General features: G+C 57.3%; 1 protein-coding gene across 2 annotated transcripts in view; it reads right to left on the minus strand.

The window, feature by feature from the left end:
• The window catches only part of TMEM179 (transmembrane protein 179), a 43,400-nt gene continuing 23,042 nt past the window's right edge, over nucleotides 1-20,358 (minus strand). The window contains exons 5-10 of one of the 2 annotated variants that reach the window (XM_078054286.1): nucleotides 14,761-15,076; nucleotides 13,727-13,955; nucleotides 10,583-10,825; nucleotides 4,866-5,003; nucleotides 4,280-4,358; nucleotides 1-2,521 (exon numbers count right to left, since the gene is read on the minus strand). In XM_078054286.1, the coding sequence (XP_077910412.1) occupies nucleotides 2,342-2,521; nucleotides 4,280-4,358; nucleotides 4,866-5,003; nucleotides 10,583-10,752 (567 nt within the window). In that variant the 5' untranslated portion in view covers nucleotides 10,753-10,825; nucleotides 13,727-13,955; nucleotides 14,761-15,076 and the 3' untranslated portion in view covers nucleotides 1-2,341. Of the gene's footprint in view, nucleotides 2,522-4,279; nucleotides 4,359-4,865; nucleotides 5,004-10,582; nucleotides 10,976-13,726; nucleotides 13,956-14,760; nucleotides 15,077-20,358 lie in introns of those variants that run through there. The other variant, XM_036099384.2, reaches the window with a different exon arrangement.

The raw sequence follows: 20,358 nt of genomic DNA on the forward strand, positions 1-20,358 counted from the left end.
TCAGGACCTCTGTGTTTATTTTGACTTTGAGAAATAGATACACTTAAGTGGAAGAATCATCACTTCCAATTTCGTCAGAAGTAGAATGAAAACAAAGACGCATTATCCAACAGCAGCTGGGAGAAGCAAGGCACCAGGGCAGAAGAGATCCTGTGGTCCCGTCTCAGGAAGTCTGGGGCCGGCCCCTGCCCTTCCAGTCCGCCCCAGGGCGCCCCCGCCCCCCGCCCCCTGCAGGGCACACAGCGCGGTCCCACTACCCTCTCCCGGGAAGCCCCCGGGCACAGACGTCTGGAGGTGCCTCCGGTCTGAGACAGGTCCGTGCCAGGGACGAGCCCCGCTCTGCAGGTGACCCTCAGAGGTGCGTGCGGACGCACGTCTCTGCCAGCCTGAGCGAGGGGCGCCCCACACCAGCTCCCAGTAACCCACGAGGGGCAGCTGCGAAGGGCACACCCAAGCCTGCCGTGGACCCTCAGGCTCCAGAAGTCCACGCCTGACCCTGCTCGTCCTTCCCGGGGCCTGGCTGGTTGCTGCCAACAGACCGGAACTCTCCGGGGCCGGAGAGGGTCCCCACAGCCTGTGCGCGAGCGCCCGGTGAGAGCAGATCTGCTGGGTGCCTCAGTTCTGCCAACACAACTCCCCCAGGGACCGGCCAGCCGCGCTGCCTGGCGTCCTCGGCCAGGCCCTGGGGCCAGAGCGCCTCTGCAATGCCGGGGCCCTCATCCACCTGGCCCTGATCTCCCCCACTGACAGGCGCCCCTGAGCAGGATCTGTACAGGTGACCTGCGGGCCCCCCTCCCTGGCCCAGGCTCCCTGCCCTACTCGGCACCTCGATCCAGACCCAGATCCACGGCCTCTGGAGACCCTGTGCCCCCCACGTGGGAGACCAAACTGGCCTCTGGCAGCACAAGGCATGGACATGGGGAGCCGGGTCTCTCCTTCCCTGGAGGGTCAGCCCAGGAAACAGGAATGGCTCACTGAGCCCGGGGGAAGGGGCGCCCCACTCCTGGGCAGGACTCGGGGGACTGTGTGCTGTTGGAGAAGCTGGGGAGCCCTGTGAGGAGGGGCATCCCCAGCCAAGCAGCCCCAGTTGCTCATCACTGAGCTCTAGGGTCCCATTTCCACCCCCAACTCCTCTTCCTGCCTCCGTGTGGATGGGGTCGTGTCCTCGGGGGCCTCGGTGCTTTGGACGCCATCAGATGGGAAGGCAGCCCCTCCACTGAGGTGCCAGGGGTCCTGGGGACGTCCCAGTGGGTGAAGGTACCAAGGAGCTGCTGTGTCCTCCCCCGCTCTGATCTCTGCTCACACCTTCCAGTGCACACTCACACACACATATGCACGCTCACGCGCGCTTACCCACATTCTCGTGCACATGCATGTTCACACTCACACTTGTGCACACGCGTGCTCACACACAGCTCGCTCACACCCTCCCCATGCAGACTTCCACGTGTGTGCACACACTCATATCACACACACACGTGCAGACACCTGCAGCGGCACCTGCCCCATCCCTCCCTCCGTAGGAGGTGGGGCGCCCCCCAGCCCATGTCCCCACCTCCCCACACTGTGCCCCTCCAGGCAGGGCCATGCGGGGCTCCCCCAGCCAGTCCTGGGGCACCAGGCGCCAGCTCCCAGCTCTGACACCACAGCCACTTGCCAGGACGCCCGCACAGCCACCACCTGACTGCGGGCAACACCACTGGCCCTGCGCTTTGGATGCTGAGACCCGCCTGGCCACCGGGGGCCACAGAGCCGGACACAGGGAACTCAGCCCTGCGGCAGGGGTGGGGGAAGCGCGGGGCCAGAAGACGGGCCACACAGGGCAGGGCAGCTCCTTCCTGCCGTCGGCCCCCTGCTCCCAGGCCCCACACACTGCTCAGGAGCAAGGGACAAGAGTGACGAGTGGCCATCCTGGGTTGGGGTCACTCTGGGGACACGGGCTGCTGCCACAGGATCGGGCACAGTATCACACCTGGGCAAGCAGGTGGAGACAGCATCCAGCCGAGGCAGGACCTGCAAGCCCTATGGCCAGGGGCGTCCAAGAGGGTGGACCCCCCCACACCCAAGCTCGCCCGGCCAGTGCCCCTGGGACAGGCGTGTTGCGTGTGCATGAGGCCCGGAGGGGGTCCCGCAGTCTCTGTGTGTCCCTGTCTGAGGGCTGGCGCCCACCCTAGTCAACTGCCACACTCAAGGTGGGAATGGGGTGCTTGGGTGAGCGGGGTCACTCACGTCACACAGTGCCGAAGGGAAACATGCAAGGCGAGGGGCAGGCGGGGCCAGGCAGAGTCCCTAGCCGCTCCCCTGGGTCGGGCCGTGAGCACCGGGCGGGGGGGGGGGCGTCCTAGATGACGGCGCTCTTCTCCTCCTGGAAGGAGGCCCGGGGGCTCGGCCTGGCCAGGAGCAGCTCCTTCTCGTGGACCAGGTTGTCCAGCAGGTCCTCCTGGCGGTAGTTGTGGTAGACTTTCAGGAAAGCCAGGATGGTGATGGCCAACCAGGCTAGCCACGAGGCCCAGAGGCCAAACTACACAGAGGGCAGAGGCGAGGTCAGGAGGCCAGCCAGACCCACCATCCATCGCCCAGTGCACCCACCCACCTGCCCCCGGGAAAGGTGGGACCCACTTCGGGGACAGGTCAGGGGCTAGCTACGGGGCCCACCATGGGGCCCGCCTTGCCTCCTTCGTCACACAACCATCCCTTCCTGGTATGTGTCGGCCAGGCCTCTGAACCCCAAGCTGGGCAATGCTTTCGGGGACTCTGACCACCCTCACCCCCAGGCAGCCAGGCCCGCCCAGCTCCACGGAGAGCCCGTCTATAACACAGCCTCCTCCAGCCACTGGAACAAACTGACCTTTAGCTGCCGTTACCAAACAGCTGAGGGAGAAACAATTTAATCAGAACCAGGCCCGAGCCACATTAAACAGATTCTCATTGGGGGTTATTTATCACCAGACTCAGCTCACACCTTTCTAATCTAATTGGTGCAAATTAGGGCTGAAGCATTTTCCACTGAATTTTCGTGAAGCTGTCTCTGGCAGTTTCAGCTCATCTCGGCAAAGAACCTTCAGACCCACCGGATGTCCAGCCCCTAGAGGGCTCCTCTCCGTCGGAAGAGTCCTCAGACCGGTCACTGGCCAATGTGAGCCCTGAGAGGCGGGCCTGGGGTCCAGAAATGGACCTGGATGCCAGCAAGCCCTGCTCAGTGCTGGAAGGAGCCAGCCCCACCTGGGCACCCCTCACCAGTGACATCTGCCTGGACACAGATGCAGATTTTGGGAAACAGCCCTTACTGACCACTAACAAATCCTAACACGCCTGCATCCCAGCAAACGGGGTCCCCAGAGATGCACCTGGAGGGCAGGGAACGAATCTCACACAAGGGCAGGGCAGGGAGAGGAGCTGTCCCCCCAAAGCAGTTGGGGGTGGGCTCCTCCAAATTCACAGGCTGGATCCCCCCACACCCTCCCTCAGACACCGCATCAGTTTCCCCTGGCCAGGGAATAACCGCCAGCCCTCCAGCATTTACCAGAGCGTGCCCACTTGGTGCCAGGAGTCCAAGCTCCCTGCCTTGGCTGCAGACCCAGGATCAGATGCCTAGTGTCCTTTCCACCTGGGACAGAGCCACTCCCTCAGCCCCTGGACCTCACGTCTGCAGTTAGCTCACCTGTCCCCTCCTCCTAGGATGCCCCATGCCTCACCCCTCTCCACATCCACCTGCAAGAGCCCCCACTAAGTCTCCGAAGCCCAGGAATACCACTCACTCAGCTGTATCTGCTCTGCCTGGCACCATCCTCAACCTCCCCTGGATGAGGGCTTTGGGAGGCAGGCTGTGCACTCAGTGAACGTTCAGCAGTGAACGGACCCCTCCCCAACAATGCATGCTTCCCGGTCTACCTGGCAGCCCCTCCCACCAGAAGAGCCCTCCTACCTGGACAGCTCCCTTCCTACCAGAACAGCCCTGCCTACCGGGGCAGCGCCTCCTACCTGGCAGCTCCCCCGACCAGAACGACCACGCCTACCTGGGCAGCCCCACCTACTGGCAGCCCCTCCCACCAGAACAACCACGCCTACCTGGGCAGCCCCGCCTGCTGGCAGCCCCTCCCACCAGAACAACCACGCCTACCTGGGCAGCCCCTCCCACCAGAACGACCACGCCTACCTGGGCAGCCCCGCCTGCTGGCAGCCCCTCCCACCAGAACGATCACGCCTACCTGGGCAGCCCGCCTACCTGGCAGCGCCCCTCCTACCAGAACAGCCCCGCCTATCTAGCCCCTCTGCCTACCTGGGCGATGGCAAACTGGTCATAGAAGGCAGAGTTGTCCACGCTCAGCTCCAAATTGATGTCCTGGAGCTCTTCACAGCTGAAACAGCAAGACACAGGGTGGCAGGTGACGCTGGGACACGGAGCACAGGGAGTGACATGCAGCACCCCCAAACGGTGAGGCAGCTCTTCGGGCCCCAAAGGCCTCATCCCCGACCCCCTCCAACCAAAAGCTTCTGCTCGCGCTCCTCCCCATCCCTATCGCCGTCTTCCAAACCCTCCAGGAGCCGACTCAGCTCAGTACTCCGCAGCCCACCTCCAAAGCAGCACAGGGTGGGATCTCCCGGGCCTTGCCGTGCGGTCATATCAGGCCTCCAGGACCCAGAGCACACTGGGCCTCCGTCCCCCAGCCCGGATCCAGGGCCCTACTCCCAGGTGAAGCGGGTCCTGACGTCAGGGGGGCAGGTCCAGGGGAAGGCGCTGGTCAGGTGTGCACAGGTGGGAGCCCCAGGCAGGATGAGCAAAACCTCGGGCTGCGCTCGGAATGGGATTCATGCCCCAGGACGTCGCCGCGGGGCAGCGGGGGTGGGGCGGGGCGCAGGCCCACCTGTGGGGCACAGTGCCCTTCTCCGTGATGGCGTCACACCACATGGTGAAGCCCACGCTCACGATGGTGCTGGCGATGAAGACGAGGAAGACCACGGAGGCGCTGACCAGGAGGTTCAGGAAGGCGTAGAGGAAGGAGCTTCGGCAAAGGACAAAAGAGGACAGTCACCGTGCGCACCGCTGGGGTGTTGGTGCCAGGAGACAGCGGGGGCTGGGCCCGGCTGGGGCGAGGGGGCCATGCAGGGCCGCCAGGGCCACTTTTGCCTCCCTCACTGCCCCTCAGCCCGAAGTCCCATCCCAGCCTCCCGGAGGCCTGGAGGGAGAACGCTTGTCAGCCCGGCCTTACAGAGGGGAGGCAGAGCCGAGATCTAACCCCAGGGGTGCTGGCTTCCAGCGCATCCGCGCTCTTCCCGGGCCATTCCCCCACTCAGCTGCCCTGGGGCCCTGTGCCCTCATGGTCATCAACACCACCGGCCTGGACCTGCATCAGGGGCTTGCGGAGTCACCCCGCTCGCATCTCTCCACTGAAGCCTAAAAGGCCCAGCTGTGACCGGGGGGGGGGGGGCACAGGAGGCAGGGCCACGAGGACGGAGCTCGCTCCGGGTCCTCACAGACATGGCCCCACTGGGGGCTCCTCCATCCTCCGCCCGAGGGGCCGGCCCAAGGAGACCATGGCAGTGACCCCTCTCCTGGGCTCCTGGCTGGGCTCAACCAGTGCGGACCCGGCAGGGGACTGGCAGTGGAAATTCTCCTTCCAGGCCCCTGCTGGGGATGCCCCTGGTCGGCTGTCCCTCTACCAAAGGTCAGCAGCCCCTCCAGGCGGCCGCTTCCACCCAAGCCTCCCCTACGTGGTCCCCATGACCAGAGGAGGTGACAGGGCCGTTGCAGGGCCCACACCTGGCCCACATCCTCGTCTCTGCCAATCGCCCTCCTCGGGTTATCCTCACTTGGGTGAGCCATCCGTTTCCAGTGGGGATCCTGACGGCAAAATCCACCTGGCCCCGGGCACTCTGAATCAGAGGTCGGGGCCTACAGTCATAAAGAGGGGTACGTGATGGCCCACCCCACCTCCGAGGTTGTCACCAGACAGAGCAGGCTGTCAGATCCGGCCCGCCTCTTTCCCAGCTGCGTGACCTTCAGCAAGTTGCCTTCTGGGCCTCAATTTCTCCCTCTGTAAATTGGGGAGCAGGAGTCCCCCCACAGGGTCATTGTGGAAACTGAGGGAACTTATGTGGGCAAGGGACAGACAGCGATAACCGCAGGGGTGCTGCTCCCTCCCCAGGACAGGCCTCCACCCATCACTGGAACCCTGACCTGCTGGGCCGGAGCTGTGTGCCTGCATGGGGCTGGGCCTGCGGCCACAGGAGATGGAAGCGTGGGTGGGGGCAGGAAGCGTGGGGGCAGGGTCAGCAACCAGATACCTGGAGACTGGGCCTGGGGGCCACCTGTGCCCCCTGCAATCAGCGTGGGGCTAGGCAGTGTACAGGGGAGTCCACTCCCTGGAGCTAATGCTCTAAGGGAAGCAGAGGTTACCCAGAGCCTACACCCCGACTTTGGATGCCCCCCCACTCCAGCCGAGGAGAACGGGGTGGTCCCAGGGGGACCAGGACGGAGCTTCCACAGGCAAAGCAAAGAAGCTGCCTGCCCTCAGCACAGAAGGCCAGATCACCGGGACAGCGGCTCCCTGGGTGCCCTCCACCTGCCAACACCGCTGTCCCACCAGGCACCCTGCCCGGCAGGTGCCCAGCATCCTGGACGAGCAGCTGCTGCCCCCAGGAGGCCCTCCTAGAGGGAGGAAGGATGCCCAGGGTGCAGAGGACATGCGGACCGGGCAACCACCACCCTCAACTCCTGCCCCCTCTCATGGGAGCGGGCGGCATGCCCCACGTTCTGTACTTAATTCTAGAGAGGCACACCAGCGGCTTGCTGTTCCCTGTGTGGCCAGAAGCCCCCTCGGGGAACCCCCTGAGACACACGCCCCCCACCCCCATCCCGACACCTGCCCCTCCCGCCCTCAGCGGGGTTTACAACACAACCTCCCGTAGCCAGAAGACCCGACTGTCTGCAGGCTCCAGTCGCATCCTATTACACAGGCAAGATTTGGGGTTCTCCTCCCATGACAGGAACATGGCGTCCCCATCCCATCCCCCCAACAGCCTCCTCCTATTCCCCAAGTCCATTTCTGGTCCGTTTCCGTGGAACCTGCCTGGGCTTCACAGTGTTTTGAAGAATTGGGAGCGTTCAGAGCCTCACTGGGCCCGGACCCCAGAGTCCCCAATGCCAACCCCCTCCCCGCTCCCCAAAGACCCACAGGGCAGCGGCCAAACAACCAGGAAGGCCGGCACACACAGGGTTAACTCCATCCTTCTCGCTGCCTCTCAGGGTGCCGGCCTGGATGTGCCGTCTCCATGGTGACCGCTATCCCGGGAAGCCCTGGGAGCGATTTGTAGGCTGCGGGACACGTGTGGGCAGACAGATGGGTTGTTTTGACCCGGCGCTGCCCGGCCATCAATCACAAACCGCGACCACCTGCACACTCCAAGGGCTCAGCACACTCAGGCCTGTGACCCACCCTCAGGTCGCCCATGCGCCCCCAGCCGGAAGCACCCCAGGAAGCCACAGGTGCCACCGAGTCACACACCCATTCCTTTCACCCTGTCCACGGCTGGGCACAAGCTGTCCGGGCCCCCACTTTGCCCAGGGACACACCCTGGAGGGAGCTAGAACCACAGACAGGGTCTGACCCAGGCGCTGGGGACCCAGCCGGGAGCCCGTCACACAGACCAAAGGGTCGGGCTCTGCCCGCGCTCTTGGCCGGGCTCCTGGCTGGTCTCTGCAGCCGGACTCAAGAGAATTAGTGGGTAGGGCCCTCTAGAACTCCAAGTCGGACAGCATGTCCCTGATGGGCTGGACACCCTGAGGGCCCTCGCTGTCCCTCAAGCTCGCTCTAACAGTCCTTCTGAGCCTCCTGTTGGTCCCGAGCCCCCACTGACCCAGCACTTGCTTGCCTGCTCCATGAGGCCTGCCCAGCTGCTGAGCTGGGGGGGGGGGGCGGTCGGCGGGGGGGGGGGCTGTGAGGCAGCAGACCCCACATGCAGGCATTTTTCTGTCTTCATTCGACAAACACTAATTTGTGACTCCCAAGCTCAGCCCTGAGCACGCAGAGAGAAATGAGGTGCACGCCTGCCTTGGGTTCATCCAGCCCAGGGTCCCCTCAGATGGTGGGTCACCCCAGATATCCAGGGGAGCTCTGGCCCAGTCCTACCACCAGACCAAGATGAAGGGTCGGCACCTTGACAGATGGCACAGCTGGCTGGCTGCCGAGGGCACCTTGTCCCGATAAGACAACTGGCTTTGGGGTGTTCAGGGTCTAGCAGGTGAGGACCAGGAAGCAGCTCTCTGGGTAGGGCCCGGCCTCCGTGGCTCAGCGATGCGGGATCCTGGAGCCCCAAGAGACCCCTAGAGACTGGGAGCAGAGCAGTGAGAGCTGAGAGGCCCAGAGCCTTCGAGAAAGGAGTCCTGGTCATTTCGCACAAATTGGGCAGCAAATCTGGGGAGCTCAGCAATAGTGGTTTCTGTCCTCTCATCTTAAGGCTGTAAGATGTGGTCTCTTGAGACTTGTCTTATAGGGACAAGGTGGAATGATGGGCATGAGCTGATGGCCAAACCATGGCTCCCGCACGGCCTATGCCCACTGCCCTCAGCTTCCCAGACCAAAGGGACCTCAGCTACCCTATGCTGCTGACTCCCTCCTTTTCCTCAGACCTTGTCTCATATTTGGAGATGCTTCCCTGCCCCAATCTGCACAGAGACACTGACCAGACTTAACAAGGTGCATGCAACGTGAGGACATCTCAAACACCTCCTGGGGACACCAGCCATCGTTGTGGGAAGGAGGAGGTCTGTGGCAGGGCAGGATGGCCCCCTGACCAGCCTGGGCTCACCGTAGGCTGAGCCCCAGCCCCACAGCACCTGGAGGCCCCCAGGCTGACACGCGGCTTCCTGCAGACTCTCAATCCAGAACCTTGGTGTAGTGTGCTGAACACGTGTCCGAGGCTGCACCCCAGGACAGAGTGACAAAGCCCCAAGCCAAGGAATGTCAAGGGTTGCAGGCAGCTACCAGGAGCAAGCCTAGAAAGGATTCTCCCTCCCAAGGGAACCTACCCTGCCAACACCTTCATCTCCAACTTCTGGCCTCCAGGACTGTGGCAGAATAAATTGTTTGTGGCGCTTTGTGAGAGAAGCCCCGGAAACTCATACACGTGCATTGCTGGACTTCACCCCCTCTGGGTGTTTCAGTCCCCACGCTGGGCTGTTCCGGTCCTCTTCACCCTGCCACCCCTGTTAATCCCCTCTGTCCATGCCCAAGCCAAGCTGAGGGCTCTCAGGGGTCCCCACCTGACCCTCCAACCCACTGAGACCTCAGAGCTTATCTCTCAGGTCCCCAAAAGAAAGAAAAGCCCCCTAAAAAATACCAACAAATAATGGATGGGGGCATGGGTGGGGCGGGGTTTGGGAGAAGGCCGGATTTCCCCTGTGGATGTGAGGCCAGCAAGGGCCAGGAGCGGCTTTGTCACTCTTACCACAGTCTCTGTCTTCACGCGGCCTCTCCTCTCTCCGTTTCTTCCCCTCTTATAAAGACACCAGTCATTGGATTTAGGGCCCACCCTAAATCCAGGATGACCTCATCCTGAGATCTTTAGCTGAATGACACCTGCAAAGACCCCATCCCCAGTTAAGGTCACACACACCTGTCCTGGGGTGCAGCCTCGGACACGTGTTGTCGTGGGCACAGTTCAGCACACTACACCAAGGTTCTGGATTGAGAGTCTGCAGGAAGCCACGTGTCAGCCTGGGGGGCCTCCAGGTGCTGTGGGGCTGGGGTTCAGCCTAGGGTGAGCCCAGGCTGGTCAGGGGGCCATCCTGCCCTGCCACAGGCCCCCTCCTTCCCACAGAAGGTCCCAGGGGTAAAGGTGCATGGAAGGCTACAAGCTGAGGACCCCAGGTGAACCACATCCCTCTCTCACAGAATTGTGCCAGGGTGGGGAAAGGTGAAGAGGAACACAGAGACCAGGAGGCAGGGAGGCCTCGTGGACATGCTGCTCCCTGTCTTGCATTCCCAGCCAAGCCCGTGGGCCTAGAGAGGTACCCTCTGGCCTTTGCCCCACCATCATCATCCTTCCCAGGAGGATGGGAGTGGGGATGAGGAGAGGACTCCCCAATTTGCCCTGTCAGCCACCTGCCTGACCTGATCCCTCCCCTGCACCTGGAGGAGTGCGGGGGGGGGGGGGCAGACCCGCTAGGGGCTGTCCGCAGCACTGATGCCTGAGCCTGGGCCAGCAAGCCAGGGAGGGCCCAGGTCCGCTCAGAGATGACAATGCAATATTTGAATCCCAGGGGCGGGGGTGGTAAATGCCCAAAGCGGGAGGTGATGCGCACTTGGGGTGGAAAGTACTGGCCTTGTACAGAGCGCGGGAGACCCTCATGGTCCGCGGGTTCTGCGTAGACAAAGGGCAGTTTGCATGGAGGCGGTGAGCACCAAGGGTTGATATTTTTGGGCCTCTGAGCTCCCCCCCAGCCCCACCCCGGGAAGAGGGTGGGACTCATGCTCCTCCTTTGGGGAGGATGGCCTGGGGCGCTGCGGGCTCGGAAGGGACGCCGTGCCCGGCCTGAGGGCTGCGTCTGATGGGGCAGGGCGGCCGCCAGGCCCCCACTTACCCCTCGTGTCCCTTGCAGAGGAAGAAGAGCGTGCGCCAGGCGTGCGCGGCGGCGAGCAGCAGCGAGAGCAGGCTGGCGAGCAGGCTGAAGCGGCAGGCGGCCGGCGGGCCCCACTCCTGCACCGTGAAGCGCTCGCGCTCCTGCACCGTCAGGTTGGCGCTCAGCCACATGCCCTCGGTGAAGAGCAGGCAGCGGCCGCGGAAGTCGTGGCCGTTCTCGGACAGCGGCACCACCACCACGAAGCTGAAGAGGAAGGCCAGGAAGTAGCAGACGCACTGCGCGAAGAGGAAATTGTTGAGCGCCATGGCTGGCCCGGACGCGCCGAGGAAGCGGCCGGCGGAGGCCGCGGGGCCGGGCAGGCGGCGCGGGGCGCGGGGCGCTGGGCGCGGGCCGAGCAGGGCCGCGCGGGAGGCTGCGCAGTGGCGGCGCCGGCGGGTCCTGCGCGCCCCGCCCGGGACGCGTGCGCAGCGGCCGAGCGCGGGCGGCGCCTGCGGTCAGCACCGCGGACAGCTCCCGGAGGGCGGGCCGGGCCGAGCCGCCGGCCGCGGGGGGCCGCGCGGGGTGTGCGCTGGGGAAGGGATGCACCCATGCAGGCGCGGAATGGAGACGCAAGCGGGAACGGGAGTGCGGCTAGGTCGGCGCACGGAGAGCCGACTCTGCCATTAACGGTACCAGGAGCGACCCGTGGAGCTCCACCTAGCCTGCCTCTGTCCCCAGCCCCCATGAGCCTGAAGGAAAGGAGGCTGAGAGGTCCAGGAGGGACGTGTCCAGGAGGCCCACGGTGCTGGGCGGGAGTGAGGTTGCAGTCCAGGCTGGAATGATTATTTTGCGGGGCTCTGGAGTGCGAGGCGTTGGGGAGAAAAGACAGAGAGCGGAGGAGTTGGGGTCAAGGGGAAGGCGGAGGTCATCTGAGGAGAGATGGGGGTGGGCGCAGGGAGGAGGGAGCAGTCTGTGAGCTGTTTGCGCTTCTCCCCAGCACCGCACCCTCAGAGGGGACATCTGTTACACTGCCTGACACAAGTAGGGCCCTGAGTTGATATTTGTAAGATAAATAATGGATGCCCCGAGCACCTCATTAAGACAGCCTTTGCTGAGATGGAATCTGCTGGTGCATTAATTAATAGAATTAATGCCTTGTCTAGTTCCCTTAAAGACTAAGTCACGTTTGGTCCAATTCCCAGTGAGGAAACTCTAGCATTGCTCCTTCTAAAAGAAATTGCCAACTGGTTTAAATTTACATCAGCATTTTTGTTGCAAGCACTAAAAAACCTTCAAGCCAAAGTAATACATGCCTTTTTTTTAAGTCAAGCAGTATAGATATAAATTAAGTAAAAAGATAAAGTGTCCTTCTCATTCCCCCCACACCACCCTGCCACACTATCAGGGGTAACCACATTTCTAGACATTTTGCTAAGCGCCTAAACACACACGCACACACACACACAATTTACACAAATGCTTCCTACTATACATACCATCCTGCAGGTTGATTCTTGTATTCAACAATACATCATGGATGTTATTCCCTGCCTGCACATTCAGATCTATTTTATTCTGCTTAATAACCGCATAACGCTCCATAATAATGATGATTCCACCATTGCTTAACGATTCCTCTTTGAATGGATGTTTAATTCTTCAATATTTGCTATTTCAAATACTGTCGAGTGAATATCCTTATGCATATATGCTTGTGCACTTGTGCAGGTATTTCTTATAAAGGAAATTCTTAGAAGAGGAATTGCTACATCATAGGTTGATGCACATGCTAAGTGTTGACAAAATTTGCCAAACTGGTCTCTAAACATGTTGCACAAATTCACTCTTATATCCATGTCACAGACACCTTCTCCAAAACTGAGAAATATCCATTGTTTTAAAATTCCATCAGTCTTGCATGGAAAACAGCATCCCATTGATTGTAAACTTGGATTCTCCTTATCATGAGCTTGAACATCCTTTCTTATGCTTGCTGCCATTCGTAATAAGTCTCCTGTAAGTTGCACCTTCAGTTTGTAGTCACTTCAAAGCACACACTGAAGACCACCCATGGGTCTGTGACAGCAACCCTTTTCTTAGATAATTCACTTGGAGTTTCTGCTACTATTGAGACCCCTAATTCAACTAAAGGAAGCCCACTTAGGAAATTCAGCATCTACACACCCATACACATCCTTGGGCAAGAGTGGACATCCCATCCATCCATTATCCAGTGGGTTGATGAGTTTGAACATATCTGGAGGTGTTAGACTTGAGGGTTTTGCCAAAACTAAAAAGACCATGCAATGAAGAAGGAAGTGGCTAACAGGAAAACTATAGAATAAGCTGGAAAGATTATTAAATTTCTACCATCTTAAAAGGCACAAGACCCTGGTATTTTTAAAGATGAGTTCTATTTAACCTTCAAAAGTCAGGGAATTCCCTTTCTATTGAAATAACTCTGATCTATTAAAAAAAATACAGAAAACTCCAAAATTCATCTTTTAAAAGTCAGCATTACATTAATGCTAAAGCCTCACTAGAAGAGTAAGGCAAAAAAAAGTAGCAAGAAATTTTAAAATATTGGCATGTTGAATACAATTCAATGTAGAGGATAATCAAAAACATGAACTAGTAGCATTTATTACAAAAGCAAGAAGAGCTGAGCTTTATGAAATCTATCAACAATTTGTTACACCAACAAATAAAGGAGAAAAACCCAAAGTGTTTTTGTCGAGAGATACCTAAAAGGCATTTCATACAACTGAATGGCCATTCATTCAAAAAAAAAAAAAAAACTGTGTAAGACAAGAAAAAAATTACCTAGATATGATAAAGACCACTTCAAAAATCTGCACCTATTCAGATCAGGAAAAGAGATGAGAATTCTCACTATTACAGCTATTACTGACAATTTGTGTGGCAATTCTACCTAATGAAACAAGTCAAGAAATTAAAATATGAGGCATATCTGTGGAAACAAAGAGGCAAAATTATCTTTATTGGAGGATAATATCATACACTTAGAACACTCAAGACACTACAAAAAACATTACAATTTGCAATTTTGTGCAATGACTAGATATAAGATAAACACACAAAACTCAATGCCCTTTCTGTGGTCTCTTAGGTCAAGTTCTCTGGGAAATAGACTCTGAAATTTACCTGCAGCAGCACACGTGGTGAAGCCAGACACAGAACCAGGTGCGGGGAGAAGCTTCACAGAGGCCTCAGCCACCACCATGGGGAGCTCTGAGAGTCGGTCACTTGGAGATGTCCCAAGCTGAGGCGTGGAGACCACGTCTATTCTCCCACATTTTCCAGCCAAGGGATGCGGCCCTGGGGAGGATGGATGATCTTGGGTGAGGCAGCTTCCTTCGGCAGAGGGCAATTTCTAGAGAGAGACGTGGTTATGGGCAGAGAGCACGCAACACTTCCGGCAGCTGGAGGAGCAAGTGCCTCTGTCCCGAATGGGATGTGAGCAACCCACCACAGCACCCACCATGGCCCTGGAGCAGCCCAGGTCCACCTGCAGCAGACAGGAAGTCCCCCCAGTTTGGGAACAGCTTCTCTGAAGCTCTATTCTTTAGGAAGGTTTCCTCTCATCTCTGCCTTCGGGGCCAGAACCAGAGATGGGCTCTACTTTGTCCCGCAAACCTCTCCCTTGTGAGAGTTCTCAGGTTGAGTGCAGCAGAATCCTGCTCCTGCAGCGTACTTCTGGCTGTGACTGTTCCTGATCTAGGTAGACCATTTCTCTGTGCTGGTGGATTGCTGCTGGGTAGGCATGACCTTATGCTGTCGTGGGTCAGAGAGAATCCAGCTCCTGCTGGTCAGTTCTGGCTGTGGGGTCAGCTAATGTCCTTAGTCAGGCCCTCTGCCTCCACCAGAGCCCAGCAGCAAGCCAGGAGCAGCTGCATACGTGGTATTCGATTCTCCTCTGTAGACGGCAGGGCCTTGCTCCAGAACCTTAGTGTCTACACTGTGATGATCCTATTGGGCTTTATCATAAACTCCACATAGCATCTTTCCCACCATAAACGCCTCTAGTACCACAGGAATAAGATCTGCCCATGTGTATGTCCCAAGGGCTGTTGGTACCATACTTAGCATTTCCACAGGTCTTTTCCTGCTCTGGGACCCAATCAAAGGTGGCAGCCTTCTGTGTCACTTAGTACACGTGTGTCACTCAGGAGGCTCACCTGTGGGATAAGTGAGCCTCAGAACCCCAAGAGGCCTCCAAGGATTCTACTTCTTCCTTCTTGGTGGTGGCAGGTGCAGAAAGCAGTAATCTGTTCTTTCCTTCATAGACGATGTCCCAGCACGCTATAGACCACCCAACTCCTAAACAGAAGCTGCTGTGGGGGGCTCCTCAGTCCTGCAGAGCTCACGCACCTTAACGAGGCCTCCAACATACTTGCCACTTCTTGTTCCTTCAAATCAGATTAGCATGATGTCACCGATACAGTGGGCCCGTATGACAGTATGAAGTGTATCCAGATGGTTCGGTCCTCTGAGCTACATTATGACAGAGGACAAGAGAGTTAACACAGCCCTGGGGCGAGACTGAGCGAACACTGTTGTTCCTCCCACAGGAATGCAAACCGTTTCTGGTGGGGTGGAAAAGGACATTTGCCAGATCGACGGCTGAATGTCGTGTCCTGGAGGGACAGGACACATTATCCTGCTTTGCAAAGACAGCAGATCTAGAAAGGAGGCTGCGGCTCAGATTTCTACTTGCTCGTGTTCGTGGGGGCTCAGGGTCACCCTGTAGAACGCGTCCAGGCCCCGCAGGCTCCAGGCTGGTGACTCAGATGGCGATGGTGGGGACCACCTTCTACACCCTCTAGGTCTTCAAAGTGGTTCTTATCTCTGCTACTTCCTCCAGGGTTGGAGACTGGTTTGGGTTAACTCTCTTGGTGGGTGCGGGGGTCACTTCCAGAGGCTTTGACTGCCCTTTCCCTCCACGAAAACAAAGTACAGATTCATCCAACTGCATGTGCACATTTCGCACTATTTATACCTTCAAAAACCCAGTAAATGACAGCAGGTGACCCACTGTGAGCCCAGAACTCTGGTTATGACCTGGGAATCTACTATAGCAAGGAGGCCAAGATGACCCTGTGCCCCCTGGGTATTAATTTCGACTCAAATCCTGTGCCAAACCATCCTTGAAATGTGCGGGTATCTCCCCTTCCCCCATGAAGGGGCCTGAGCAGAGGGCTGGGATCCTGCCAGGGAAGCACAGGGGCTCAGCACCCAAACATGCACCCCAGTGTGGCGTGTGGCCAACCCTTCCCTGTCCTTCAGCCAGTGGGTTCTGGTCTGTAACCTGGCTCCGGTCTGGAAAAGGGACCTTCCCAGCAAGGGATCATGACATCATATGGGCAGAGGGGCTGCCCTCGGGCTCGTCCACTACTCACTTCCTTTGATGCTCTGGAGTGTGGAGTGGACAAGACAGCCGTCTGTCCCCTGGGGACACCAAGCCCATCACCCATCTCATACAGGTGCGTGTTCTTTAGGTCCCGCACGTCCCCCAGGGCACACTCACTCCCCTCTCAGCAGCAGCTTGCCTGTGACTTAACGTGTCATTGGTCCCATTGCCAGTAGGGGAGTGTGGCAGACCCCTTCCCAGAGGCTGGGTTCTCTTGCAAGGCAGGGACCCCTGCATCACCTTCAATCAAGATGCTAAGGATTGAACCCAAAAAAGATATGTTGTAGTCCTAACCCTGGGCACCTCAAAAGGTGACCTCATTTGGAGTTAGGGATGGTCTTTACAGAGGTGATCAAGTCAAAATGAGGTCATGAGGGTGGGTCCTAACCAAACACAACTTGTGTCCTTATCAAAGGGAGGGATTGCAGACAGACCCACATGAGGAAAGCATACCTTGTGAAGACAGGTGGAGGTCACCAAACACTCAGCAAAGCTCCAGAACCTACAAGATCCTGCAACAGAATCTCCCTCGCAGGCTCAGAAGGAACCAGCCCTGCCCACACCCTAACCTCAGACGTCCAGCCTCCAGAAGCAGGAGCAAGTAAACGTCTGTTGTTTAAGCCCCCCAGTGTGGGGGTTTTGTTTGGGCAGCCCCAGGACACTGATCCCCAAGGGAGCACCTGCTTTTAGCCCGGAGCGGGGGGTTGTGGGGTGAGAGTGGGCCACTTCCGTGGCCCCAGGGGTCACAAGGACCTAGGGGCTGTAATTTCTGAGCCTGCACCCGGGTCTGGATCCCTGGGAAGCAGTCTGAGCCTGGCCCACACGGGGAGGGCTACTGGGAGGGGCGCTGTGACCAGTAGCTGGGAAAGGAAAGTAGGAAAGCCAGATGGGGCAGAGGGTCAACGTGCAGTCTCGGGGCTGGCCTCCGCTGGCCCTGTGGGCCTCGGACCTTCACAGCCACGTGCTGACCAGTCACAGAAGCAACTACCCTGGGACAGGCGCTTGACCTCAGCAAGAAGCCTGGGAAGAGGGCAGCGCTCCATGGCTGCTGGGGGAACAGGTGTTTCCCCTCTGAAGCAGAGCTGCTACAGAACAGAACGCTGGCGGGTGGACTTGCCAAGGTCGAGAGCCCCATCTCCTCCAGAGCTCAGCTGCTCTCAAAATCAAGGCCTGGGTCTGGACCCGGCTATTTCTGCCCTCCATTCATAGGCTGTCAAGGAGGCCCTCTGCCTGTCACACCTGGCCTTAAACCGGAGGTGAGTCCTGCTCTGCGTGCATGTCTTTCTCCAGCAGCACCTGCCCCCGTGCGAGCATCTGATCCCACACTTCGGCACTTACTGCCTTCCCTCCACCTGTCAAGCTCCCAAGATGGGGCACCAACCAGTACATTTCCTTCCCCTGGTGCCCCACCCCAGGTGAGGTATCCCTGATGTGGCCAGAGCTGTCACCTCTCCACCAGCCACCAAGATGGGGGACACTGCTGACCAGCCCACCCGTGGTTGGTCCCGGCAGAATCCTGTGTTAGCATCTGCTTCCTGAGACCACCCCCAGGTCGAGTTCCTGGGAAACAGACCCTGGGCTTTGAGCTCTGTGGGCAGGAGGATTTGGAAGGCAGGGGGAGGGTCCTCTTGGGAACAATACCCATGAAGTGACCAAGAGCAACAGGACTGGGCCAAAGGAAAAACCAACCAACAACTGCCAAACAAAGGGTGGGCTGCTGAGAGAGTGGATGGATGGAGGATGGCTGGGAGGATGGGGAGATACATGGATGAAATAAGGAACTGATGCATCAGTAGGGTGGTTTGACAAATGGATCAGAGGGTGGGTGGATCAGATGATGGATAGATGGGTGAATGGATGGATGATGGGTGAATCGATGGATGATGGATGCATGGATGCTTGGATGGATGCATGGATGGATGCATGGGTTCATGGATGAATGGATGCATGGGTGGATGGATCCATGGATGGATGGGTTCTTGGATGGATGGATGGTTGGATGATGGATGGATGGATCGATGATTGGATGGATGGATGGATGGGTGGATGATGGGTGAATGGATGGATGATGGGTGAATGGATGGATGCATGGATGCTTGGACAGATGCATGGATGGATGGATGGCTTCATGGATGAGTGGATGCATGGATGGATGGATGCATGGATGGATGGGTTCATGGATGGATGGATGGATCGATCAATCGATGATTGGATGGATGGATGGATGGATGGATGGAGGGAGGGATGGATAGATGGATGGATGGATGAATGGCAGGTGGATGGAAGAATGGCAGGGAGGATGAAGGATGAACAATGTATTGAAAGAGCAGTAGTGCTGGATGGGTGGATGAATATGTGAATAGGCAGGTGGATGAATAGCTGGGTGGAGAGATTGGAGATAAAGAATGAGTAAAAAAATTTTGCAGCCACACTTTGATTCTGGTGAGCTCTCACAGAATGATAGTCATGGATTTTTGAGTTTGCTATTCTGGGGTGTGGGCTTCAACACTGCCAGCTCAGAAACACGTTATTTATGGGCCCACCATCAGTGGACCCAGTAACCACACTATAACCAGATTCAGATGGCTGACATAGCAAGCCAGAGTGTCAATGTACTGATATACCTAGACAGGCGACCGTCGGCAGGATGAGAACACCAGGCATCCATCCGCAAAGTGCGTTGGCTCCCTGTCAGCAATCCCAGTGGGAAGGGGTCTTCAGATGGCATCTTGCAGAGCATGGACTTAGATGGAGACTGAGATCACTGGCATGATCGTGGGCTCCGGCTAAGGGAGCTGATACCTGCATCTCCCAGTGGTATCCACCTGCCCAGGTGACTGGAAGCACGTGAGCCCCAAATGGGGATGTGGGGGACCCTCCCTCTCCCTCGACCATGCCAGGAAGGGCACAGCCAACACAAACCTCTGGGTCTGTTTCTGTGGCTCCATGGCACCCTTAGGATAACACTTCACTTCTCTGGGCTTGTTCTTTTTCTAGCTTCTTCAGTTAAAAATCTTAGTCTATCAACTTTCAGTTTTAATAAATGACTTACATCCGTCCATTTTCCTCTTGGTAACACTTTTATAGTCCATTCTCTTCTTTGGTTTCTGGGAGCATCTCCTGCCATGACTATGGATTTATGCATTTCCCTTTGCTTCACACTCGACTCCATTTGACGACCCTCCAATATTCTTTACGAGCTGTTCTATCTGCCAAGTGGAATACCTCCCTTTGCCCCTTTTAAATATTTTGCCTTTAACTTTATTTTGTATGATATAAATATGACGAGGACTGCTGACTTTGTGTTAGCATTTTTGACATTTTCTTCCGTGTTTTACACTTTAGCGTCCTAGTTTACGTTAAGCATGTTTTTCGTAAGCAATATTTTCATTAGAACTTATTTCTGTTCAGTCAGAAAGTCTATCTTTTGACACATTTGCCTAACCCATTGGCACATACTACTATTCCTGGTAAAATAAAATCTTACTCTCTATTTTCTATTTTGTTTGCTTTTCCCATTTTCCACCTTATTTTAGAGAAAAGGTTTATCTTATTCCATCCTTTGCTTAGCTGGCTTTGAAATATTTACATCCCATTTCCAGTCTGCTCTTGATTGCCTACCGATCCACCAAACACAGACTAAAGCTCTACTTTTGCTGACAGCGTTGAGCATCAGGCAGGGTCCTGGTGTCCTTCCAACAAGACGATCCCGTAAGTTACTTTCTTCCGATCCTAGAACGTCCCCCGAGCCCCCACGTTGCCCCCACCCCAGGTTGTAGCTCCAGGCTGTGAACCATTTTTCACCATCGATACCTGTGTTGCCACTCGGGTTCCTGCATTTCCTTACCTGTGTAATGCGAGGAGCTGCGCCCGACCCCCAGCACTGCTGTGAGGATGACGGAGGTGGCCCCCCACACCGCACTCAGCAGGTCACAGTGATGACAACTGTCACCCCCAGCTCCTGGGCTCCCTGTCTTCCTCCTGGGGAACGTCTCCCAGTGAATCTTTCAGGGTCGGTGGACCGTAGCAGCTAAAGGTCTTCATTTTCCTCATTCACACATCAATAATGGGTTGTCCAAGGATGTCACCCCTGAACTGGGAAGATCCCGCTGTCCTCATGTGTCACCCCCGACACGGAGAAGTCAGGAGTCAGTCAATCTGGCCCTTGTTCCTTTTCAACAACCTGGGCATCCCCTAGCCACCCATCCAACCTTGGAAGCCCTTGGGATTTTCTCTGTATGAGGGATGATCCACGTTGTGCTCTGCTGGGTCAGGGAGCGAGTCTGGGGTTTGCTAGGTTGTATGCATCCTGTTGGCACCTGGCAGGGCCCATGCCTGCGTTTAGCTCTGGAAAAGTCCGTAAAGC

The sequence above is a fragment of the Halichoerus grypus genome, chromosome 8 (genome assembly GCF_964656455.1).
Source record: "Halichoerus grypus chromosome 8, mHalGry1.hap1.1, whole genome shotgun sequence".
Lineage (NCBI taxonomy): Eukaryota > Metazoa > Chordata > Mammalia > Carnivora > Phocidae > Halichoerus > Halichoerus grypus.